At 32.1% G+C, this 27,598-nt stretch overlaps 1 protein-coding gene across 1 annotated transcript in view; it reads left to right on the forward strand.

Moving 5' to 3' along the window:
- Positions 1-12,806: 12,806 nt before the first annotated feature.
- Positions 12,807-27,598, forward strand: part of LOC134719704 (peroxidase-like protein) — a 37,674-nt gene continuing 22,882 nt past the window's right edge. Inside the window, exon 1 of the mRNA XM_063582668.1 lies at positions 12,807-12,964. Within this exon, the coding sequence (XP_063438738.1) occupies positions 12,838-12,964 (127 nt within the window). The 5' untranslated portion in view covers positions 12,807-12,837. The remainder of the gene's footprint in view (positions 12,965-27,598) is intronic.

Genomic DNA, 27,598 nt, shown 5'->3' on the forward strand with positions numbered 1-27,598 from the left:
ATGGTTATACAGTTTATATTTTTCAAATACATGTTTGAGTTTGGCTCAATTTTTTTTAATTTTAAGTTCAATATTTTATCTCATTATATAAATTCATCAAAGAAACTGATTGAGCAAAGATCTTGTATATGTGTGCAAGGCCTTCAAAAATTGCTCCTTAGGGGCTTGTACATGAGCAGTGTTGTGAAGATAACAGACAAATGGGATTTTCATTGTCTATGAAATTACACTTAAATAGATGGTAAAGACATCTGCAGAGAGTACACAATTTAAATTCGATTAGAGCAAAGAAATCTCAAGAATATAAGTAAGAAAAAAGGGTGATTTTTTTTTACTTATACATTTGTACAAGTAAAACGAGTACAATATAAAACATTCTGAATGTGTAAGGGACATAACTATTCCAATTTTTTGTTTACCTATACAAGTAAATAAGATTCACTTGTATAAGTATCCTACAAATTCACTTTTTTCCATTCTTCAAGAATTGCAATACAATAATTAATGTACTTAATATAAATCATGATAATTCCCGAATTGAATTTTTTTAAGGGTTCCGCGGAACCCAGTGTCTCGCCTATTTTTGCTGTAAATCGCAGGCTCAACAACAATGAGGAAAATATCAATAAAAATATTCCTCTTGTTACTATTTTATGATTGTAAAAAAATCTAAGTCCATTTAAAAGTAAATTACAGAAAAAACGGAGTTCTCTTTTTACATACAATCTTATGATCATAAACAAGCTTCTGTCAAAACCCAGGATAGTTTAAGAAAGTTATTAAAATTTTAAAAACTTTAACAACAGAGTGAATGTAATGGGTTCCCGCAGAAAAACTAAGTCCATTTAAAAGTGAAATATGGAAAAACTGGATTTATTATTTTACAAAATTTACTTCTGGATACTATCTAATGATCATAAACAAGCTTCTGTCCAAATTTGGTACAAACCCAGGATAGTTTAAGAAAATCATTAAAATTCTAAAAACTTTAACCACAGAGTGAATGTAATGTTTCCCCGCAGAAAAAACTAAGTCCCTTTATAGTAAAATAAGGAAAAAATGGAATTTTATTTTTACAAAATTAACTTCTGGATTCTTTCTACTGATCATAAACAAGCTTCTGTCCAAGTTTGGTACAAACCCAGGATAGTTTGAGAAAGTTATTAAAATTCTAAAAACTTTTGCGATTACTTTTCTGCGTTGGCTAGACATATAGGGGAAATGTTAGTCTTGTATTATTTTTAATTTTAGTTTCTTGTGTATAATTCGAAGTTAAGCATGTCGTTCATTATCACTGTACTTCAACAATGAAAAGCCAATCAACCAACGACAACCATCGAAGTACATGCTACTGATTAATGAATATGGTGGGGCTAAACGTGTTTGCGGGCGCTCAAACTCCCAAATCATCTGATATAATATTTAATTCATCAAATCGATACAAAGGAAACTAAACCAAGAAAAGAAATGAACGAATATGGTAGGGTTAATTTATTCACTTCGTACAGATATAAGGAGAAGTCGCGGTTACTAAACCGTCAAAGAAATCAACTACTTATTAAAATATCATGTGTTAAGATAAAATATCAGCGAGTTAAAACACGAACGATTTTAAAATTATTGGTTTATAAACTACAGATATATTTATTACGATACTTACTTTAACCAATGAGCCCGAGATGACAACTAGTTGGTCTTGTACCAATAAAGCAATCTTCCCAACATCCCCCAAATCTATGGGGGTTGACGTAATAAGCGCTTGGATGTGTCTCTCGTTAACCTCAAATGGGGCTATTTCCATAATCTGGAATTTGATTTAAAAATAAAAAGTATATAAACGCAAGATCAACTTCACATAGTCATTATTACTTTAAATTGTGCAAACAATAAATAGATATCAATAATTCATAGATTTTGTTGGTTATATTGGATTTATATATTCAAAAAAGTAAAGATATATTACATTTATTGTCAACACGATATTTCACGGCTGAAAGGGATGGGCAATTCTGTGTATACGAGTTTTTTGGCGACCAATTGTCCAATTCGAAACTAAATCATGTACGTAAATATAGGTCATTTGTTTCTGTTCAGTGCCGGTAGCCTTTTCAAAACCAGAGATTTCTATAAATTTAAACTAAAAATTCTTTTTTGCAATATTTACATAATTAACTTAAGAGGATAGTAGTACCTAGATTACAACTTTGTACACCAGATGTGCGTTATGTGCATACACACAAGGCTCACCAATGAAGCTCGAATAAATAAATATTAAGGTCAAATGAAGTACGTAGTATGTTTTGAAAATAAAGACTTTATACATCTTACATTTATGATAGGTTATAATGTCTGGGGATCTATAACCTAAGTGTAATATTACTTACAGTGGCATAATCTGTGTTGATAAACTGATTCTGATGGTTTATCGTATGCCCCTTGATACGAAAATACTGTCCTTTGCTCAAAGTTTTGAAATACTTTTCCTTTACAGTAAGTTTATACAAACTACTGTTCAGGTATACGTATGCGTTTCCTATCTGGCCATATGCGGTCGGGCGGGGGTTAAGAGAGGTTACTCTTTTTACCCTGATGTCCTGAAAAAAGAATTATAAAAAAGTGATTTCTGTATGAATTTTATTACAAATCACAACTGGTCAAATGTAATAAGAGAGGTTTCGATCAAGTTATTTAAATACTGGTTATAACCATATGTATCAACCAGTTTTGTTATGATTTTTTGTAGCAACTATTGGGTCGTAGGATAAAATATTTCAGCCTTGTGAAAAACAAAGTCATCCTCTCCCTTTGAAATTTGAGAAAATCTCGCTAAGGTTCGATAGATGTACTTACACCCATAAATTGCATACCAGTTGCATTTTTTTTTTTTGACTTTTTTAACATTTCAGCTATATTCATAGTTCTTACCAATTATTTTTTTTAAATCAACTAATTCAAAACTTATTGAAAGTCGTAGTATGATGCATCAGATTACATTCATGTTAATTAATTAATTGTATTTACAATTCCATTGCTACTGTTAAAGTTGACAAAAAACAAGTGATAAAACTAATTTTGCAAATTCCTGTAATTCCTTCTTCTTGCAAAGCCTTGATAGCAGCCATAAGGTGAATTCATCCAAGCTATTAAGGTGTGAAATCAGTTGATTGTATCTGTGAATTACCCTCTGGGAGTTTACTTCTAAACTGTCAGGATCTGAACAGTGAAACAAATATTAATATGCATATTGACATTTTTCATTATTTTTAAGGTGTATATAATTTATAATGTATACATATTTTTTTGTTTGAAACTGTCCTATGTATAGGTTTTCAGTTCATAGCTACTTTAAATGATATTTTTTTACTTTTTACTGTCAACTTTCAAAAGTCTATTGGAGCAGCAAGTTTTGTCTCCATATAAGGGGATGTATTTTCCCAGATCTTTGTCGGTCATCAAAGGTAATAATATCCACGTATCAAAAGGTAATAAAATCCACGTATCAAAAGGTAATAATCTCCACGTATCAAAAGGTAATAATCTCCACATATCAGCAAGTTTCCTGCAATCCACAAAAAAATGGTTCTCGCGGTAACATATTAATCCATAGCAATAAGAATGTTTAAATGCATTTTTGTTAGTTTTTATTAGAAATATTGAGATGCTGTCTACCCGATTACATGTAGATACACACCATACAAAGTCTTTTAAACGGAATTTGTATACAGCTTTGGATTCTTTTATATTCGTTGGGCACCAATTTTCGTGGGTACGAGAGAACAAAGAATTAAAATGTCCTACGAATTACACATTATTTAAAAGAACGAATGTAGATTTTGACGCAACCACTAAATTATATGACTTTTCTATTGGACATCCATCTCATTGGACAGTAGAACACTGAAAATCAACAGACAATTTTTTTTTTTTTGATTTATTAAGGTCAATGAACGATGACCTATCTGAAACCATGCTGATATCTGACGTAAATGTTTGACCTACCCCAATTAACAAAATTAAACATACCTGTACTCAAATGTTCAGCAATTATTATATGAATCTTAATTTGAATGAAATGAATTTAAATTATAGTTAACCTTTCTACCCCATATCAAAATGTTAAAAGCGAGATGTTTAAAAGCTTTAGATATTTTAAAAGTTGTCGGCAGCACTGACTGGGGTGCTGATCGCAACATTTTACTTAATTTATATAGATCTCTTGTTAGATCGAAACTAGATTATGGCTCTATAGTGTATGGCTCTGCAAGGAAGTCCTACATACAGATTCTCGATGCTGTGCATCACCAAGGTTTGCGTCTCTGTCTTGGCGCATTTAAAACCTCACCAGTTGAGAGTCTGTATGTAGAGGCTGATGAGCACTCACTCACTGACAGACGTTTGAAGCTTGGACTTCAATATGCTGTCAAACTAAAAGCCCATTCAGATAATCCTGCCTACAGCTGTGTTTTTAATCCGATTTATGAAGATATTTTTGCAAAACATGAAAATAAAATTCCTCCGTTAGGTTTACGTTTAAAACCACATTTAGCTTCTTTTGATTTAAAATCTGTTGCTCAAGTTCAAACTTGCAAATGTCCTCCATGGGAACTTCCCAAACCAAAAATGATATTTGATCTCCGTGAACACAATAAAAATAAAACAAATCCTCTTTTAATTCAGCAACACTATGCTGAAATTAAAGCCGATTATCTAGATTTTTCAACTGTCTATACTGATGGATCAAAAGATGGTGATCGAGTTGCATCTGCTGCTGTCTTCAGGGACAGAGCTGCAACCCTCCGTTTACAATCTGATGCATCCATCTTTACTGCTGAAGCAGAAGCAATAATTTTGGCTTTGAAATTTATTGCTTCTTCAGATAAATCCAAATTTATTATATGTTCGGATTCACTTTCATGTTTACAAGCTATACGAAATACTAAAATTAAAAACCCAACAATCCTGAAAATTTTATATGTAATGAGGAATTTAAAAATTCTTCTGAAAGAAATAATATTTTTATGGGTTCCGAGTCATGTTGGAATCCTTGGAAACACAGCTGTAGACCTTGAGGCAAAGAATGCCCTGGGTGACCCTCTATCTAACTGTGATATACCATATACTGATTTTAAATCTAATATTAGAGAATATGTTTTTAATATATTGAAAAATAAATGGAGTAAAAAAGATGATAATAAATTGCATGAAATTAAACCTAGTTTAGGCAAACCTTTTGATAATATTATGTGCAGAAAAGATCAGTGTGTTATTACTAGATGTCGTATTGGTCATACTAGAATAACACACGAGTATCTTTTAAAAAATGAAGATGAACCACAATGTGTTCCTTGCAACTGCAAGTATACTATTAAACATGTTTTAATTAATTGTATTGACTTTGCTGATATTCGTAAGAAGCATTTCAATGTCAATAATATGTATGATTTATTTAATGATGTTCCATTTACAAATATTGTTGCTTTTTTAAAAGAAATTGGAATTTATTATAAAATATAAAAATGTTATTATATTTAAATCGATTTTAATTTTTATCACTTTATTTTACTGTTGATTTTTATTTGTATATACTCAATTTGCTTTAGTCAATAATTTTAGTATACTGAAGGACTTTTTGTCTTATTTTAAAATATGCTTTAAATTGTAAAAATATTCGAATTAGCTCTCGCCGCGATATAGCCTTTTTGTGCTAATGCGGCGTAAAGCAACCAACAATCAATCAATCAACCAAATGTCTATCAATTTATATGTTTTAATTAATTGTTTTAAACCATTGACTGGCTTTTTAAACTTTTTATGTAATTTATTGTTCTTTGTATCTAAAGCTGAGAGTAGATCATTCATATTTCCCCCTACTATTAGAGCACCAAGAGTGTGTTCTTCAATTAATTTACTTATTTTGTTATAAAATTGGTTTCTTGCATGAACTTCATTAGGTGCATACAAGTTTACTAAGGTAAAAATCGTATCTTGAATTTCTATATTAATTATAATAATTCTCCCTTCTTTATCACAAAATTCATTAATTAATTTAAAGTCTAGTGATTTATTAATAAAGTAAGAAACTCCCCTTGAATTTGTTGTGCCTAGGCTGTGAAGATGTTTGCCATGTAATTCATTGTTAATTTGCTTTATCATATCTTTTGACAAGTGAGTTTCTTGTGCCATTGAAATGTCGCATTTCTGCTGTTGAAACCAAGAGAATAATCTAAAGCGCTTTTCCTTTCTCGCTAAACCTTGACAATAAAGTGAGCAAATGTGGAAGTTTTTTATTTTCATTATAGTATTAAAGAAGTTTAATTGTTGATCTCTTAAACAATTTATTTAAATCTAGCAAAATATATAAACCTGTTCTATGTATCGTGACCCAGATAAACATGTAGTTATTTTTAGACCTATAAATAGCACAGGTAAAGTTAATTTCTATTTTTAGTTTCATTACTGACTTTCCGAAAACGTCTTGTATTTTGTAAACATTAGCATTGTCATTTACTGTAATTTTGATAGCGCGAGTGGTTCTTTTGTATTTACAACTTTTATATTCTTTTACAGATATGGAATTAATCGTGTCACAGAATGTTGTTAGCCAAATGACTTTACTAGAAGTGCTTAATTCTGGAAATATGTGCACAACGAAGAAGTGCGTGATATCTAAGTTCAAGAACAGTTGGATATTTTTGGCTGTTTCTTTAATGTTTATAAAAAATAGAAATATGTTCATATCCTGAAGAAAAGAACATCGGAAGATTGTCATTTACCGAAACTGTACTTTTATACTTCAAGACTGGCTGTTTTTTACTTGATTCCAAGAATATATTATGACAAAGGATTAAAGTGTGCCTATGAATACTGCATTTCGTTAATTTAGTGCTCCAACCAATTAAGCAATTTTCATTTGTTTTAAATGTGCATAGAACAATATTTTTTATCCAAGCAGATTTACCACCTTTATATTCACAGTCTATACATTTTTCATTTACAAATAATTTCATATATGCTGTATTTACTACATTTTTAAATAAACAACTATTCTGATATTTCTCTTTTGAATGTATGCTATCTACAATATAGACATCACATTCACAAATTACAATTTTGTTCACTTGATAAACCCAGTCTATAGATATAGGAAGATGTGGTGTGAGTGCCAATGAGACAACTCTCCATCCAAATAACAATTTAAAAATTAAACCATTATAGGTTAAAGTACGGCCTTCAACACGGAGCCTTGGCTCACACCGAACAACAAGCTATAAAGGGCCCCAAAATTACTAGTATGTTTATAATACAAAGTAAACAAAGAAATATATACAATATATACAATTTAAAACACATGAAGATTTGTAGTTGATAGTTATAATTAGGATGAGCTTAGGATTTAGTTTTTTCACAGGTTCTTCTCTCTTGTGAAGCTCATCAGTAGGAGTACTTGCTGTTTGTTTAGTACGTGTTTTTTTCTCTTCATTGGTTTTATTTGATGGGGTTCTAAAGGGTTCTGCTAGGAAGCGTTCCATGCTCGGCTGATCTTTATTTGAATTTTGTTTGTCCTTTTTATTTTTTGCTCGTTTGTTATTCCTCTTTGTACTGAATATGGTATCAACTTTGTGATATTTGTTGATAAATTGGAAAAACTCATGTTATTGGCATATATTTGCGAGAGTATACGATGTTAGGTTAACGGGTCAGCATACGGCTTACCTTGGTATGAATTAAATGATTCGTGTACGAGTATAATTGGACTAGTATTTTATGTTTGTTTTCCTTTGAGTTTTTTTTTTGCGCCAATGGCAATCTGACAAATCGCATTTTCAAAGTATTCCTCTGAGTTTGATTTCATGTTGTTTTATTACATCCTTAATTTGCTCATTTTTGAAAGCCAATTGGTGGTAGTTATAATTTATGTCATTCTAGTCGCTTGGATTTTGTTCGTTCATATTTTCTAATTTGCAGTTTTACCAAATCTCGTTATTAGTAAATGTTTAAATTGCATGAACTAGATAAAAGACTTTGTAAAATTTGTTTCTTTATGTTGGGAATGTACGTTATTTCCAGTATTGTTATTTTTAAATCAATAGCATGTTTAAAGCCACACGTGTATTTGCCAAATACAGATTTTTTTTAGACGACTATATAGTATGGCTTTGCGCATTGTTGAAGGCTTTTCGGTGAGTTATAAATGTTAATTTCTAGGTCATTTGATCGGTGTTAGAGAGTTGTCTTATCGAGAATCGTACCACATCTTTTTATATAAAAGGTAAATAAGTACATGTAGGAAATTCTTTATTGATGCTTAAAAAATTTCTGCCATTTTGTCTCTGTAGTAAGTGGTCTCATTTGGCAATCATACCACATTTAAAAAAACTCAGTTTCAACTTTATGGGACTTTCAACTTCATCAAAACTACCTTGACCAAATATTTAAACCTAAAAACATTTACCTGAACCGGCACAGATAGACGGACAGACGAAGAAAAAACGCATAAACCAAACAAGAGTGCACACGCTAAAATGTCTCGCCTTCTTTACTAATCATTGATATTATGTTGATAGTCCTAAATATAAAGATTTATTACAACTGTCATATAAACTTAACAAAAAAAAAAAAAAACGTTAACCATTGAACAATAAAAATGAGGTCAAGGTAAGATGAACCATGCCGGACAGGCATGTACAGTTAACAATTCTTCCATTTGACAAATATAGTTGACCTATTGCTTAAAACAGATCAAAACACATAAACTTAACACTGAGCAAAGAACCATGAAAATGAGGTCAAGGACAAATAAAACCAGGGCGACTGACACATAGATCTTTCAATATTTCCATACACCAAATATAGGTGACCTATTGCAATTAGTATTAAAAAAAGACTTAAAACTCAAAAATGAGGTCAAGGTCAGATGACACCTACCAGTTGGACATGTACACCTTACAGTTTTTCCATACACCGAATACACAAGACCTATTGCTTATAGTATCTGAGATACGGACTTGACCACAAAAACTAAACCTTGTTCACGGATCCATAAAATGAGGTCGAGGTCAGATGACACCTGTCAGTTGGACATGTACACCTTACAGTCCTTCCATACACCGAACATACAAGACCAATTGCTTATAGTATCCGAGACAAGGACTCGACCACCATAAACCTTGTTTACTGATCCATAAAATGAGGTAAAGGTCAAGTGAAAACTGTCTGGCGGGGATGAGGACCTTGCAAGGTACGCACATACCAAATATAGTTATCCCGTTACTTATAATAAGAGAATGTAACATGTGACCACTGACTTCGTTTCGTCTAAAATCGTACTGAAACCCGTCTCAAGTAGATGACAAATTGAAATATAAATGTATAATTCTAAATGTAGGCTTGACAGATGAAAGAGACATAGCAATAAGATGTACATATTTATTATAGTCTCTTTGATTATCTTATTGTTCATTCCTATTCCATGGGTGTACTGTACTGTCTGTCGCCAATTTGTGGTATCTGCCTGCAGTTCTTTTGAGATCTGCAAAATAAAGAAAAACATATAAATTATTGCGATACAAAATAATATATATAGTGACTGCATAAAGCAGCAACCATTTGATTTCCGGGGGGGGGGGGGGGGGGGATGGCAATGAATTTTATTGGGGGGAAAAAATGGTTTCAAGGTTTGAGAAAAAATGTCTAACTCTGTGGAAAACATGTTTTTTCACCCTCAGGTGAGGATTTCGGCGAAAAACAAAGTTTCTTCGTAAAACAAAAATCCATAGCTCCCCAGAAAATCAAATGGGAAAATTCAAATGGGAAAAATCCATAGCCACCCCTCCCCCTTAGAATATCAAATTAAATGATAGGGGGGATAGGACCTTTATCGGGACTCCGGGATCGGGTGTTTTTACGCTCGGGATTTCGGGATTGACCTTTTCGGGATCCGGGAATTTGTATTTTTAAATCCGGGATTTCGGGATTTCGTGTTTTTAAGCCCGGGAATTCGGGATCAAGACCCCTCCTACCCTCCCTTTCAAATGGTTGCAGCTGAAGTTTATTTTTTTAATTCAAGTCTTTTTCAGAATGTCCTTTAATAAAATGTATATATCCAGGTAAAATATAATGCATCCCTGATAAGGCAGATTCGCTCATGTAACAATTGTGGCAGATCTAAAAGTATGCACCTTCGTGAACCTACTTAAAATTGATATGCCATACTTGGTTTTTTTTTCAAAGATCTTCAATTTTTTTTTTGGAAATGGGTTTTTAAATCAATATTCATGAAACTAGTTCAGTTGAAAGAGGTTTTGTTTAAATCAATTTTTTTTTATAGTAATCTGTTTAATCAGGCATTAATTCAATAAATGTCAAGAAATTAATAAATGTCAACAAATTATAGTTTAGGATTGATCCTAAAATGTCGAAGAAAGACCCAACGGTGTTTACATCTTCAATTAGGAACATATATTCTTCATCGGACATATTTTCATCATCGGATTGTTCGATGTTGTGTACGGTTCTTCTGTTCTTTTGTCTAAAATTCGGCTTATTTGCACTCAAAGTCGTTCTTCCGGATTCACATTTGATTTTGAAATGATTTGACTTGCCACATTTTCCACATGTTTTGCCCCATGCTGGATATGCTGCTCTTTTCTGCACGTGTTGTCTTCCACAATACTTGCAATCATCAAACTTCTTATCGGTTTGCGGTCTCGGAGTAAAGTTTTTTCTCGGTTTCTGATCCCGTCTCCTTACATACTGGACCTCTTCTTGTGAAATGTCCTTCATTTGGATGCTAGTTTTCTCAATTGCTCGGCAAACGTCTACAATCCGATTTAAGGTCAGTTTCGCATCTTGTAACAACTTCTTTCTTGTTGAATTTTCACGTAGGCCAATTACTATTCTGTTTCGAATTAAGCTTTCCTTTATTGTACCATAATTACATGTTTTGACTAATGTGCGTAATGCAGCAACATATGTATCAATTTTTTCACCTTGCTCTTGGTCTCGTTTGTTGAATCAATATCTCTCATAAGTTTCGTTCGTTTTACCAATGCAAAAGTTCTCAAATTTCTCAATAACGGCATCTATATCAATAGTTTCAACTTCGTTAGCAAACACGAATCCGTCAAAAATGTCTAGCGCATCTGCGCCAATGCACGTTAAGAACGTAGCAGTTCTTGTTTTGCCCTCTTGCTTCTCTAATCCTCTTGCAATTTCATAGTTAGTCCACATTCGTTTAAAGCGTTTCCAATGTGTAGCAATGTTTCCTCGAATATCCAATTTCTGTGGAAACGGCAGATTAGTGTTAATTATGCGTTCCGTAGAAATTATTGCCTCAGCGAACACTTCAGCTTCATTATCAGCCATTTTGATAATTAATATATATATGAAAAGTTTTCTTCAAAAATGAGAATGATTTTCGAATATAAATTGTTAACAAGTCATAAATAACTCACGGTACATAGCGAATTGTATGTCCTTGAACAAAACGTGTAATCCAAACAATGCCGGGATGCTGGCATCTCGCTTCAAATGTTATTTATAAACTTTTCGGTGCACATAATTCACTAATATAATTTATATTGTTCGTTTGCATCCACATCTGTCACCATGTATCGTTATTCCTACGATATGAGGGCAATAAGAAGTACAAACAATAGTTTAGGCACACAAGTATAATTCCAAACAGTTGCATCATGTACGTGTACAACGTCATCAGTATCAGTGCTAATCTATGGAGCGCATCATAAACATATACATATCGTTACACTGTTTAGGAGAAACGCAGGACTAATAGGCACAATATAAACCGCTTATTTCTTCAAAAAGATTTAATTGTATATTTATGGAATTATTGAATAAGAACCAACTTTGTACACAAAATTTATCCAAAAAAAATTAAAGATGATCAAATCTTTGTTAAAAAATCAAATGTCAAAGTGGTTTGTCATTTGTGACTTTATGTCCTGTGACTCTCTGTCCATTTACCATTTGGTCCATAAGGTCTTTTTCTTCTTATGGTAGATATTTTGACACACATGAAAACTACCTTGTTTCCAAAGTCTGTTAAATTCATTATTTTTGCGTTTCCGTATACTATAAACATCTCAATGCTAAATTTGTTGGTCATGTCCGTCTGAAAAGAATACAATTATACCTATATTAGAAGCAGAAACATTCACCTGTACCTTTTAGTTTGTACTTAATTATAGACTTTGCCTCGTTTGCCATTTTTATCCTGTTATAAAAACAAGTCAATTAACAGAAATACTGAACTCTGAAAGTTCAAAAAAGAAATTCCTTTATAAATTGGCAAAATCAAAAGTTCATACACATCAAACGAATAAATTGCTTTTAAAGAAAAATACCTCATAACTAATTCTAACCAAATTGTTTTTAATGTAAATTATGGCTTCAGTTGGTTTGTTCACAATTGACATTTAAAACTATTAATAGTTATCAAAGGTAACAAAACAAGTCAATTAACAAAAATACTGAACTCTGAGAAAAGTTCAAAAAAGAAATTCCTTTATAAATTGGCAAAATCAAAAGTTCATACCACATCAAACGAATAAATTGCTTTTAAAGAAAAATACCTCATAACTAATTCTAACCAAATTGTTTTTAATGTAAATTATGGCTTCAGTTGTTTTGTTCACAATTGACATTTAAAACTATTAATAGTTATCAAAGGTAACACGTTTTAATCTGTTTCTGCACTGATGAAATCAGGTGTACGATTTTTGTCAGCAAAAAACATATATATTCTATGTATTCAACTGTTTTTGAACAGTAGATATTTGATCGCTAAAACTTTAGATCCTATTTTCCCTTCACAACATGTTAGGAAAGATCTTAGCCCATACATTGGTAGTGTGTGTTATTCTTAATGTAGACGGTGGGAGATACAACGACATTGAACAAGCTATAAATGCTGCGTTAGAAAAAGTTACTTTTCGAAGATTGGGTAAGTATGTCAAAACAGTTTTTAAAATGATCATCACTTGTGAGGTATCTATATTGTAGGGAAGAGCTTTTATTTAATGACTATTTAAGGGACAATAGCCGTCAAATGCATGCTCACCGATTTTACTCCAATTCTCATTATTTGTTTGGATAACAGAGTAAAATATTTACTTAAATTATAAAAAAAAGAGTCTGACATAAAACAAGTTCCCGGCCACGTCCACTTATTTATGGTGTTTGTATATTAATCCATGATGTGTAAGTCTTTTTTAACTGATTTTTATAGTTCGGTGTTATGTTGTACTGTTACACAACTGTCTTAGGTAAGGGAGAAGGCTGGAATCCCGCTAACATATCTAACACCGCCACATTATCTATGTATGTGCCTGTCCTAAGCCAGGAGCCTATAACATGTATAGTTCAGTGGTTGTCGTTTGTTTTTCTGTTACACATTTGTTTTTCGTTCATTTTTCAATTATTTTACATTGTTATTGTATTTCGGGGCTTTTTATAGGTGACTATGCAGTATGGGCTTTGCTCTTTGTTGAAGGCCGTAGGATGACCTATAGTTGTTAATGTATGTGTCATGTTGGTCTCTTGTGGAGAGTTGCCTTATTGGCAATTCGTGCGTGTTTTAGTTTAGACGCCATCTTATTACCTGATTTGACTTCCCTAAGACCACCGATACTTATATATATATATACTGTGTCTAATTTACTCCGTCAAAACATGCTTGGACTCGATGGTATCTACCATCCGACACGGTGACGGAACATCAGTAAACAGAGAAAAGGTAGGATTCTGCTTTTTTATATAATATCGAAGAATATATATATATACATATACAGTTATAACTATTTTCTATGGTGAGATGTAATATTGTAAAAATGACGAATTGAGTGAACCCTGCCTTGAATTTGTTTAATATTTCGTTTGATTGTTTACACTTGATTATACGAAAAGACTTCCAAAATTTCATAAATTTGTTTAAAATGACGGTGGGGATTGATTATACAAAAAAACATCCGTTGGAAGTTATTCATGATTCTATTTGGCTTTAATTTTCAAAAAACAAAAGTTAAAGTACGAACACCACTCATTACTGCTTTATGCAGGTTTTTATCATAAAAAGTGATTAATTTAGAAAATGTTAGTATTGTCGCATATGTCAGAATAAAGAGTACCAATTAACTTATATGCCTGAATGATCGCCATAGAAAAAACAATTTTGAGAAAAAGATTATTACAACTATCGTGCAATGAAAATAAAATCTTGCTATCACTAATGGTTATAGTGATACTAAGTATAATTAAGTATGATTTTATCAGGTCAATGTAATTATAATGATTATTTGATAAGAAGTTCTATAAATAAACGGTTCTGTTCTCTCTCCATTGTCTTATGATTATCGTGCATTGACGTTGGTTAATATCTTTTGAAAATAAAATACGGAAGGATTCAGGTTCTTTCAAAGTGGACGTTATTCAAGCAGATTTATTAATTACCGGATTTGTTATAACATAAGCAATACGACGCGTGTCACATGTGGAGCAGGATCTGCTTACCCTTCCGGAGCACCTCGGATCACCCCTAGTTTTTGGTTGGGTTTGTGTTGCTTATTCTTTAGTTTTCTATGTTGTGTCATGTGTTCTATTGTTTGTCTGTTTGTTTTCTTTCATTTTTAGCCAAGCATTGTCAGTTTATTTTTGATTTATGAGTTTGACTGTCCCTCTGGTATCTTTCGCCCCTCTTTCAAGCAGCCTATACATACATACCTTCGAAGCTAACAATTTGTTGCCGATTTAATGCTTTTTAAAAATCCCTTAATTCATGATTTTTTCTAGATTGTGTCATCAAAGTTCGGGTCGGGGTCGTTCGACCTATACGCCACTCTGAACTCGCCACTGGTAATTTATAACAAAATCGTATGCCAGCTTGACATTTGGTAAGAAATAACAAAACAGGGACAACAGCGAAATCCGATGTAGATGAGTTAAATTATCATGTTTATTATATAAATTCACATTTATACTTTGGAATAGTCGGAATACTACACCATGGAATGCACATTTTAGGTCATATCTTTTGCTTAATCGAAATATTATGAAATGCCTGACGTATTTTTGACCAATGATATATGTGGCATTCAAATAAAACGGTACAAGGATTTTAAATCAGTGTCGGGGATTAACATGCAATCATCTGAAATATTAAGTTGTCATTGGAGATTTAAATATCGTTCTACATATTGTTAAAACAAAAAATGATACTTTGTAAAATATGCTGAATTTTCGAAATTTAATTGCCTTGGTCTTTCAAGCAAGAAGGATAACAATAATTGGAGCGATATAGATTGATAAAACTTCAAATTCAGTGTACATCTGCTGCAAATTATAAAACTATAAATATTAATTCCTTGTTGGAGATTAAGTTGTCATTATAATAGAGATTAAGTTGCAATTCCCGGAGGGATTAAGTTGTCATACATGTATTTCACCAGTTCATATTAGTATAATGGTATAATGATGTAAATCTCTTTCCGGGGAAAACATGAACATTCACTGAGAGAGCTAGTTGTCATAATAGATTTTCGTCATACGTTCTAAATCGAATTATATCATCTATTTTTAGTGTTTTAGGAAATCCCCGGTGGCACTTAAGAACCTTAAGTTTTTTCCTTGATTAAAATGTCAAAAACTACTACTTATGTGACTGTGAACTTATTGTCTTGGTTAATTGGTACATAAAGATTCCACAACTGCAACAAATGTATTACGATCCCAGCAGACATTTGACGTTGTATTTACATCAGTTTGACGTCAGACCCTAACGTCGCGACTACGTTAGATTTTGGTTGTATATCAAATTGTTTAGACGTCGAAACTTGACGTCTATCCAACGTCAAAAACATACGTCCGTTCAACGTCTGTTTAACGTTGGTACAACATCCGACCAACTAATAGGATGAACCTAAATAAAGATGTTCGACGTCTGTACAACGTCTGATCAACGTCATAACAACCACATTAAACCTTGTTGAATATCCTCAGATGTCTGTACAACGTCTAATCAACGTCCTAACAACCACATTAAACCTCTATAAACATCCCCAAATGGCTTTACAACGTCTAAACAACGTCATAACAACCAACATTAACCCTCTTCAAATATCCTCAGATGTCTGTACACCGTCTAACCAACTTTATAACAACCAACATTAAACCTCTCAAAATATTTGTAGATGTCTTTAGAGCTGATTAAAGACGAAAGTACATCCTTAGTAAAGTTCTTAAATTTTACAACTTTAAGTAATGAAGCAACAAATAAAGCTTAAGGTAACGTCCTGAATAAGTGCTTCAACATCTTGAAAACATCTTCTTCAGACTAGATGTGCTGAGTCTGAAGTGGAAATACATGTATACGATTTTGTCCAGTAGGAGAACCAAACAAATATCAATGAGCTAGTATCTAAAAAGGAGAACTATGATATTTGATCACTTGAAATTGTGTTTCAAAACAAAACAATAAATAATTGAATGAATCTACATATTTAATTGTGGTATTTTTAAAAACATTAATGTCAATTTTCTGCTCCATTTCTATTGATTTCGTTTGCTCCATCGGTTGATTTCGCAGCTTTTTCCTTTTGATTAATTCTCCTTATCTGTCCGGTAGATACTTCAGGTAAGCTGTCGTCATGTTCCGTTTCTAAAATAAAAAAAAAATATGTAATTCCATATGTGAAAACCAAACAGTTTAGAGGCAAAATGTTAAACCATTGAATTCAAAGCCTTAGAAATTGTTCTAGGTATATCTAAAATATTCTTTCTATTTGTTTAAAAAAAAATCAGGGATCATACATTTCAAATACAGATCAGTGATCGAAAATAAGAAGTACTTTTATTGAAATTATCTTGAAATATCCCCGAGATCTTGACATTCATTCACTGAACTAGAGAAATAATAATTAATGTACCGCGAGCATCGGGATATTTACAGTCACACATCTTGGGGAAACAATAATTCACTGCACTAGATTTCTACAGCCACTCATCTTTAGAAACACTAATGCCCCTTCCCCCAAAACAAAATCATCAATATCTTGCAAGTCACTCATCTTGGAAAACAATAATGCATCAGAAGCACCGAGATCTTGGAAGTCACTCATCTTGGGGAACATAATGATCCACAAGCACCGATATCTTTGCATTCACTCATCTTTGGAAACAATAATGTATGCACTGCAAATACCAAGCTCTTTACAGGCACTATAAAATGCACCACCAGCACCGACATCTTGATAAACACTAATTTTTCCAAATAAAACACCCTTACACAAAAATATGTCCATAGTACATGGATGCCCCAATCCCACTATCATTTGTTATGTTCGGACCGTGAAATTGGGTTCAAAACATTATTTGGCATTGAATTAAGAAGGATCACATCATACGGAAAATGTGTACTAAGTTTAAAGTTGATAGGACTTCAACGTCATCAACAACTAACTTGATCGAACATTTTAACCCATAGCGTGACAGATAGACGAACGAACGGACGGACGCACAGACCAGAAAACTTATTGCCGTTAAATGGGGAATAAAAATGTACTCTTCATTGCCAGATATACCCCTATAATGTTTATATAATTCATAGTAAATATTATTCATGTATAATTGATTATATTGATATATTTTATCATATTTTAATTCTTCATCAAAAGATAATTTTTGCATGTTTGCTATAGGCAAGGAGTAGATACAATGACACTTTGTTTACATTTTTATTCAGACTGTAATAAAATCCCAGTCTTTTGTGATAATTGTTTTGTCTATGTTTAGATATCGAAACTATAGGAACACTTGCTTTTCCTTTGAGTTTTTAGTGCTATAATAATTAAGTGTGGTCAATAAATAAAGCATTCGTATCAAATACATGTTATCAAATAAACCACTTTGAAATTGGGCAGATTGTGTATTAATTTGCTATGGTCACACGTGTTCCTTATCTGCACATCACTTCACCGAACACATGATGGAATACATGCTGTGAGCGACAGCTAGTGTAGAAAAGAATTTGTTTGTTCTTAATGTATTTCAAGCTCAGGAATTTCATGTGTTGTAAATCTGTTGACTTTTAATTACATCAAAATGTTAGAACAAAATTGTATCGTCCGATATTATATAGGTGAACTTTAGTAAGGTTTCATAAATATTTACTTACCATGCAGACAAGTACATTTTTCTATTTCATCCTGATCTGATATTCCGTGATAATTTATGAATCCATCCGCCCTGTATCTGCAAGGATATATTTTTTTAAAAGGCGTAACAATTTAATTGCTAAACTTGGCGTGTCTAATTCATTTTGAAATTTTGAAATTTTTAAAATGTTTAAACTAATGATAGAATAATAACAATTGGCAAACGCCTATGTAGTTAATTATTATCAAAACAAATGTTCAAATTTTTAATAATTTAATTAGTTTTTTTTACCTATTACATGTATTTCATTTATAAGTAAAATATATCTTAAGGTCAACATAGTACTCCCATGGACCAACCTTTCGTCAGGAATATGACAGACTACTTGCATAAACAAGCATATTTGATCCGAGATCTGATCTACACAAATCACTAAACTCAAACTTGCGGGGAAGCGAATAATTACAGCTTCTATTCTGTTTACACTAAATTAATATATTATTAAAGCAAACAATAAATGAAAATTGCACTTACTTTGCACGGTTTATAGCTATGTACATCAAACGTCGTGGAAGTTGTTTTTGCAATCAATTTGGCGCACAAAAATTCGAAATGTCGGACTCGTACGCATGCCCAAATTGATATCAAATCTGTATGTGTAATTGAAATATTTTACTATCAAAAACATGTGTATTCATTTGAACCGTGTCAACATGGTCAATGAGAAGATTTATTTATAAAAGTTATTATTGAGTTAATTTGAAAAAAAATCAGTAAATCAATATAAACAAAAAGTTGTGTGTTTGCAGAGAATGTGTGTCCGTGTACGTGTGATTTCGATATTTTAGATTGATTAACACGTCTAACCGACATTTGGCATCCGACGTTGTGTTGACGTTGTATAAGGTCGCGACCAAAAACCAAGGTTATATAGACGTCATTCTATAACGTCCGACAGACGTTTGCTAGTTGACGTTGGGCCGACGTTGAATTTTGGTCGCCGATTTTTCACTAGCGAGGAGAACTATTTTTCTCACACCGGTCAGGTAACGTGAAAATAGCATAAAAATTAGAAAAAAGTTTGCTGTTCTTTTAATAGTTAGAAAGTCTTCATGTCTGTCTTGGGCAGGTTCTATCAGACCTCACCTCTTTTAAAAATGGTTCCATAGACAATGGTAAATGTTTGACACTTTTATATTATATTCCTTTTACAATAAATGTAATTACAATCATTCAAGCATTTGTGACAGGTCAGTGCGTACAGTGTTTATTTTGAGGACGAAACGTCAGGAAAGTTGTTTTGCATTGTCTGATTAGTTTATCTCGTTCGCCAAAATTATGAGTTGTTAGATTTTTTTTTTTGATTAAAGAAAGGAGCAATCTAGGTTGCTTTTGAGCTGACCTGACACAACGGGAAAAAGTGAGCTTTTTCATCACTTGGCTCCAGTCGTCCATCGTTCGTTGTCTTCCAATGATCTTTAACATAAATTGTCTCCTCTTAAATTGCTGGGCTACATTTAACAAACCTTATCCACTATCATATGTCTGTTTTAAAATGTCTTAATCGTTCTATATAATAGGGTTCTTATCCCGGGCATAATACAATGCCGTATTTAGTAAAACCTTTTCAACTTTTGATCTTCAGTGCTGTACAACTTTGTACTTTTTTCACTTTCGATCTTGTATATCTGGACGTTATGTATTTGGGTTTAGTTTTCTGTAATTAGTTTTTACTTCAGTTTCATTATGTATATCTCTTTCATATTCATTTGTTAAAATTTACTGTTTGCAATAGTGTGAATTGATTTATATAATATGAATGTTCTTATCCTGGGCATACAAACAATGCCGTATTTGGCAAAACCTTTTCAACTTTTGATCTTCAGTGCTGTACAATTTTGTATTTTTTTCGTCACTGGTGAGTCTCGTGTGGACTAGACGCGTTTTTGGCGTATTGAATTTTAAACCTGATGCTTTTTGTTATCTATTGATCATGCTTTTCTTTGTCTAATATGTTGTCTAATATGTTCTGCTTTTTATTTGTATTGTAGTCCTGTAATTTTTTGTTTTCATTTTAATGTTATATTTAACTGTGCCATTAAAGTGCGAGGTTTGGCATGCCTTAAAACCAGGTTTAACCCACCACTTTTATTTCCCTTTAAAAGTGTCCTGTACCAAGTCAGGAAGATGGCCATTGTTATAATATTGTTCGTTTCTGTGTGTGTGTGTTGCATTTTAACGTTGAGTCATTTCTGTTTTCTCTTATTTTTGAGATAAGACGTGGCACGGTACTTGTCTATCCCATATTCATGTATTTGGTTTTGATGTTATATTTGTTATTCTCGTGGTGTATTGTCTGTTGCTTGGTCCGTTTCTGTGTGCTGTTGCGTTTCGGTGTTGTGTCGTTGTTCTCCTCTTATATTTAATGCGTTTCCCTCGGTTTTGGTTTGTTGCCCCGATTTTGTTTTTTGTCCATGGATTTATGAGTTTTGAACAGCGGTATACTACTGTTGCCTTTATTTAAAACTTATGTTTTACTATTGCATATCACACTCTCTTTATTTTACATCTTTACAAACTAGCATAGTAAAAAAACAACGAAACACAATAATGTTATAAAGGAACTATATATTACTGCATGCTATAAAGTATGTTTTGAAGGGAAATTTCGCAATTTTTTACTTATCATCTAATTAGGTTCATCTTAACATAAAAACACATTTGCAAAGTTTTAAATTTGTATTACTTCTATTAACGGAGAAAATCAAGTATTTGTAACTTTTTTGGTTGAACTTCTAGAGTGGGTTGTGACGTTTTAACCCGACGTGTTAAAATTCTGGGAAAAAATAAAATCTGTTCAACTCTTATAGCTTATCAACACTATACGTAATTAAAAGCGCACAGCTGACGAATGGTCGAAGTTTTTAACCACAATATAAGAATAAACGAAAATGAATATGCGTATACTGTTTCGTATTGATTGAATTAAACTCCTATAACATTATCTCTTGTAAATATTTTCGAATACATTTCATTAATTATTGTTGAGATTTTTTCATAAAATAGCTATTGAACATTTTTACTGATATTGAACTGTAAATATTTCCTTTCTATTTACCGTTATTAGTTTGATAATCATTTCAATGCAACTTATGTGTGATTAGAGTGTGTATATTATTTTGTAAAGGTCACTGTATATTTCTCGGTTTGAGGTCAATTCGATTACCTTGTAGCTATTAAGCTATTTAGCCACATGTTGGTTGACCGTTATGGAATTACCGTTTCACAAATGATATCGGATATATTCCTTACGTCGTAACAACAATCCCCTTCCCTTTCATATGTTCCTTTCCTTATAAATGAGGTTGTGTTGTCACTTGTAGCCAAATTTTATAATTTTTTATATGATTTCAAAAACCCAAGTAGAATCAGGTGAGCGATACAGGCTTTTGAGAGCCTCTAGTTTTTCAAGCGTACACAGGTATGAATGTTGTTATTGGAAAAGGACAAACAGAAAGGAACAAAAAGAGTATGCCGTATTTAATTCACTAAGATTTAATATAATAAATAAAATTTGTTTATTAAAGTGTCACGTATTGATTGCCATAAAACATACACAACAATTATAATATTTACACATAAAACAATCAATATCCAGCCATAAATACTGTTTTATGAGACACTAACAGTATAAAACTTTATACAATTAATGATCACTAGTTAAAACAACTATACACGATGAGAATAAAGATACAATAATTAAATCGTAATCAGTCCGAAAGTTTCTTAAAGGCAATTGGCGTTAAGATTCAAATATGAAGTAAAAAATAGTACTATAAATCTTTAATAAAAACTAATTGCAATATAACCCAATTTGATAAGGTTTATCATTGCACATCTGTTTGATATACTTTCCCGTAAATGTCTTAACTTGTATTCAAATCTGGCTGTGTTGAAATGCTTACAATCGTAAAACTATCGCAATTTTAAAGTTTTTAATACAAAAAAAATCAACATACAAGATAAAATTGAGAATGGAAATGGGGAATGTGCCAAAGAGACAACAACCCGACCATAGAAAAAAACAACAGCAGAAGGTCATAAACAGGTCTTCAATGTAGCGAGAAATTCCCGCACCCGGAGGCGTCCTTCAGCTGGCCCCTAAACAAATATATACTAGTTCAGTGATAATGAACGCCATACTAATTTCTAAATTGTACACAAGAAACTAAAATTAAAATAATACAAGACTAACAAAGGCCAGAGGCTCCTGACTTGGGACAGGCGCAAAAATGCGGCGGGGTTAAACATGTTTGTGAGATCTCAACCCTCCCCCTATACTTCTAGTCAATGTAGAAAAGTAAACGCATAACAATACGTACATTAAAATTCAGTTCAAAAGAAGTCCGAGTATGCTGTCAGAAGATGTAACCAAAGAAAATAAACAAAATGACAATAATACATAAATAACAACAGACTACTAGCAGTTAACTGACATGCCAGCTCCAGACTTCAATTAAATTGACTGAAAGATTATGATTTCATCATATGAACATCAGGCACAATCCTTCTCGTTAGAGGTTTAGTATCATACCATCATAACATATATGACTAGAACATAACCCCTGTCATACCAACAACTGGTTTTTGGAAAGATTAGAACTTGTTCTAAATCTTTACTTAGGCACTGGCCTCCCTAACAACAGGACAGGTTAGCTACTGTTACTAAATGCATTTACACTGAAATATAGTTCCCTACGGTTCTTATTTTGGATGTGCACACAATACACATATAAACTGAACAAAACTGGGTATATTATTGGAGCAGTTCATTCAAGAATGTATGTCATTAAGGTGTTTTGATGTGCAAGCTTTTTAAAAAAACATGTTGATTATGTAACTGGGTATTGATTCAACTAGTATGATTGACAACTGTCATTATCACTAAACCATCAGAGACAAGGTGGACCTTTAATAACAATGCCCCACCTCCTAAACTGCCAATCAAATTGACCACATTACCTATCTACCTCAGTGTTACATAATTAAACAGACCACTTAATAATATAAATATAATTCCTTATACACAAGTATTTGACCTAATAATTGAATACAAAAATGTGTATATTATATGTTTGATATTTATAAGGATGATATATTTATTTATTGCCAATTACTTTTATTCTACAATACATAAAGTGATTCTGTAAATTATATCTGAAAGATAAATAATTAATGGAATTAACCAGATCTTAAAAAAATGAAATATGAATATAAATATGAAGAAATAAAACTAAGGTATTCAAGTAAGGCCTATAATTAACTTGATAAATTTCCAATAATCATCTGTAATTAATCAACAATTAAATTAGTACACTTTTTTTCCATCAGGATCGGCTTGAAACAGTTTTATAATGGTAAAACTGTAATTATAACAAACCATTATTTATTACAGTAGTTTATTTCCCATCAATCATTTTGTCTATTTTAGTTATTTGAATTTTTATTAGAAGTGAATATATATTTTTGCAATCAAGAAAGGTTCCACATTTCAATAAGATCAGTTTTTTAATTGATTTATGTTGAAAAAGTACTTTTCAATGCCCTAAGTTGAAAAATTCTTTAAAAATTAAGCAAAGGGCACTCTAAAACTAATTCTTCATTGCCATATAACCTATGTTTCAACTTACAAAATGCCCCAAAACAACAATTTTCAATTTTTTTGTGTTGACACTTTAAAGTTTTAAGCTGTTGGTCCAGATTTATGTCTTACAAGGATAGTTGGTAACATTTACCAGAAGAATGTTTGCATTTTTTTATTCTTTTTCAAACATGTTCAAAACCGGCAACATAATTTCGATTAGATATAAACTGCAGTTTAAATAAAATTGTGGAAATTAAGAGACCCATATTATTTAATTTGAGCTCATTTTATCCTCATACTGGAAAAGCAAGTTTCCTTCTAAAGACCTGCTGTAAATACAATTTTCAGCAATAGTGCTTTATAATTGTTAATTTTCCCCCACCATACCTTAATATGAAATAATTCAAACTACTCTTCTAATCTTTCCATGAGTGATTTCCGTCACTTTGATTGAATAAATGTGTTTAGTTCCGATGCAAAGAACCTATAAGTGAATCACTATTAACGCCAAAATATGCAATCTTTAATTACCTGACAACAGTATCGTAACTATATCCCTTCTTAATAAGTCTATTCAAAGGTTTTGTTAGTTTTTGAGGTGAATACTGACACCTTTGTGCTTTATAAAAAATATTTCCATAAAAAATGAATGTGAAATACCTAAACGTATAGGAAGTCTGCATGTTGAGCTATATTTACGAATGATGTCCTTATACCGATGATAAAATTTAGTAAATGTTTTGACTAGTTTGTGATATCGAAAACCCTGGTGTAATATTTTTTCAGTAATACATAAATTTCTCTCGTTAAAATCTAAAACATTGTTACATATACAAGCGAATCGTACAAGTTGAGATATATAAACACCGTAAGATGGTGACAAGTAAACATCACCATCTAAAAATGGATAATTAACGATAGGTAATGAAAAATCACCTCTTTTATCATAAATTTGTGTATTCAGCTTTCCGTTAGTGATATAGATATCAAGATCGAGGAAAGGGCAGTGGTCATTGCTAGTATAAGCTTTATTTGAAGGAAGTTCTACAGGATAAATTTCTTGAATATACATATTGAAGTCGTCATTATTGAGAGCCAAAATATCATCCAAATATCTAAAAGTATTATTAAATTTGTTTATCAGATGTTGTTTCGATTGGTCTTTGCTTATTTTTTGTCATACATTGTAACTCATAGCAATACAAAAACAGGTTCGCAATAAGTGGTGCACAGTTAGTCCCCATTGGAATTCCGATAATCTGACGATATACGGAATCCCCAAAGCGAACAAAAATGTTATCTAGTGAAAATTCAAGGGCATGCATGTTTTTAGTTTCTTTTGAACTTTTCATTCTTACATAATTAAATTCATTGGACAATCATTTACACGAGCTATTTGTGATAAAAATACCAATAATCGTTTATCCTATTAATGGATATACATACAATATAATAAATCTAAGCTAATACATTATTTTGTTTGAGTATTTTTTTACATTTTCTTTTAATTCTATGATAATATTTGTGCAATGTTAAACATGATAGCCGTCATTAATCCAAATAAGTAATACAGTAGTTGTAATAAAACTTATATTCTAGTCATGCATAACTGATATTGACTAATTCAGAATAGTTCGCCCCTTCATCCTTGTTCTTGAAACAATCATTATTAGTATACATGTAAGTTTCCTGACGTAAAAGCGCCATTGAGGAGGAGCTCAAGAGAAAGCAGACTAGTAGCGTTTCGTTGGTTTGTTTGTTGGGAAAGGAGAGGACACGCAACCTCTTGTACAGATAAACGACAGAATTACCGTACAAACATTTATAGTCAACACAATCAGAAAGGGTTCCCATCGTCGGCCGGGGAATATGAAGACTTCCAAGAATGAACAAGTAACATGTCTAACTCTGAACAGTTAGAAAACGGACTATCGACATCGACCGCTTGTTCTTGATATTTAAAACTGCATGCATGTACGTATACGTTTATGGTAGTGATGAGTTCTTGCGTCTGACTAAAACTAAATTCCTGCATGGTTATTTGAAAATCCTGTTTGTGAGATGTGGATTCATTTCAATACCGAAATTTCGTCTGTATATGAACTTTCACAAGTATATAAGATAGAGAAGCTCTGAAGGTACATTACTCCCTTTTTGTTTGGTGTGAACCATCGATGTTTACAACAATATCAAAGAATAAGATGATGATGGTAGAAAGAACTATGGGCGTCATGTGGCAAATAATTAATTTGATTTGAATTTTGATACTCAATAGTTTCCAAGCAAGATATTCACATCCCTTTGGGATAATTAGTGTTCGTCCAGTGGCATATATATAACATGCATGTCCGAAAAGGAAATTTGGCATAATGTACTTTCAGAACCATGTTCACATTATTATACATTATACCCAACAATTGTGATGACGAATTCCTTCCTCTGTTCGAGAACAATCTTATTGAAATAGAAATCTGTGATTTTACTATGTCCATAACTTCGATGAACCAAAGCAAGTTAAATATCGACCTGTATTTAATTCTAATTGATTCTCTTCTTCTTCTTCGTCCCATGATAACATAATATTAACAAATCTTTTAACCCCAAAAAACAAAATGTATGTTTCTTTCTTATGTTCAATATAAAAATGTATATAATTTTAAAATTGCAACTATCTATAGGTCCGTAACTTTCTATCCAGACGTATAAACGAATGGTCGACAAGGGCGTATTTTTTGGTTAAATCAATATTTCTTGTATGTTTCAAACTGTCTTTCACTTTGGCAACAAGTACTTACAGTTGCCCAAATTTACCCTTGGAAAAAATGTGTAAACAGATGTTTATTTTATCAAATTTTTTTTTTTTGGAATTATTAGATTTTTATAAATAATATTCTTTACACCAGAAATGTTTTTTTTTATAAACAAGCGTACGAGTATTAATGACTAGCATATCACTATCGGACACGCAAGACAGAGATGTATATTATACACCTGATAGTTCAAAATGGAAAGTTTCAAGTTATCGGTCGTGTACACTGATCGATACTCTCAGAAGTGAAATGATGCATGAACTTGCAAGTCCGACAGGAAATAGCTTGAATACCTGAATGTGTCACCTCACAATACATTTGGAGTTATACCTTAAGCCATGCTGGTGATCAGACAAAGAAAGGTCCGAATTTATTTAAATAAGTTTATTACATAAAAGAATTATGAACAAATTAGATTTTCGAAAACAATTTCAACGGAACACTTATGCTCATTAAATGACTGAACTGTGATTTTTTCACCAATTCCAATATAAACAGTTAAAAACGACAGACCTTGGTTACTTAAAAAAAATATTTTCCGTATCAAGTTAGTTAGTCGGATTAAACAACCGTACGATTGACACGATATCGACACGCGATTACGACTACATGAGGGTACTGTGGTTTTGGTCATTTGTGGTTCATAGACATATCGTAGTTAAAAACGGAGAAGATGGTCATAATGGCGATACGCAGAGAATTGATATTCTACATTCAAAATCGATGGTGATCTCTTGTCTAGCAGAATAAAACTTTAATATCTATGAATTTAAGCATTTTTAAACAGAATGGACATAATATCAATGTTTGATTTTTTTGCGGAGTTTCCCTTTAATCCATTTAACTAAGTTCAATAAGATAATACGGGTTTCACCTAGTATAAGAAAATGTGTATTTCCTATGTCGAAAAGTGCCCGTTTAAAAGAAAGGAGTAGGTGCGGTAAAGGCCGAGTTTGGCCTCAAATTTCAGGTTCAT

This window comes from Mytilus trossulus, chromosome 5 (genome assembly GCF_036588685.1).
Source record: "Mytilus trossulus isolate FHL-02 chromosome 5, PNRI_Mtr1.1.1.hap1, whole genome shotgun sequence".
Taxonomy (NCBI): Eukaryota; Metazoa; Mollusca; class Bivalvia; order Mytilida; family Mytilidae; genus Mytilus; species Mytilus trossulus.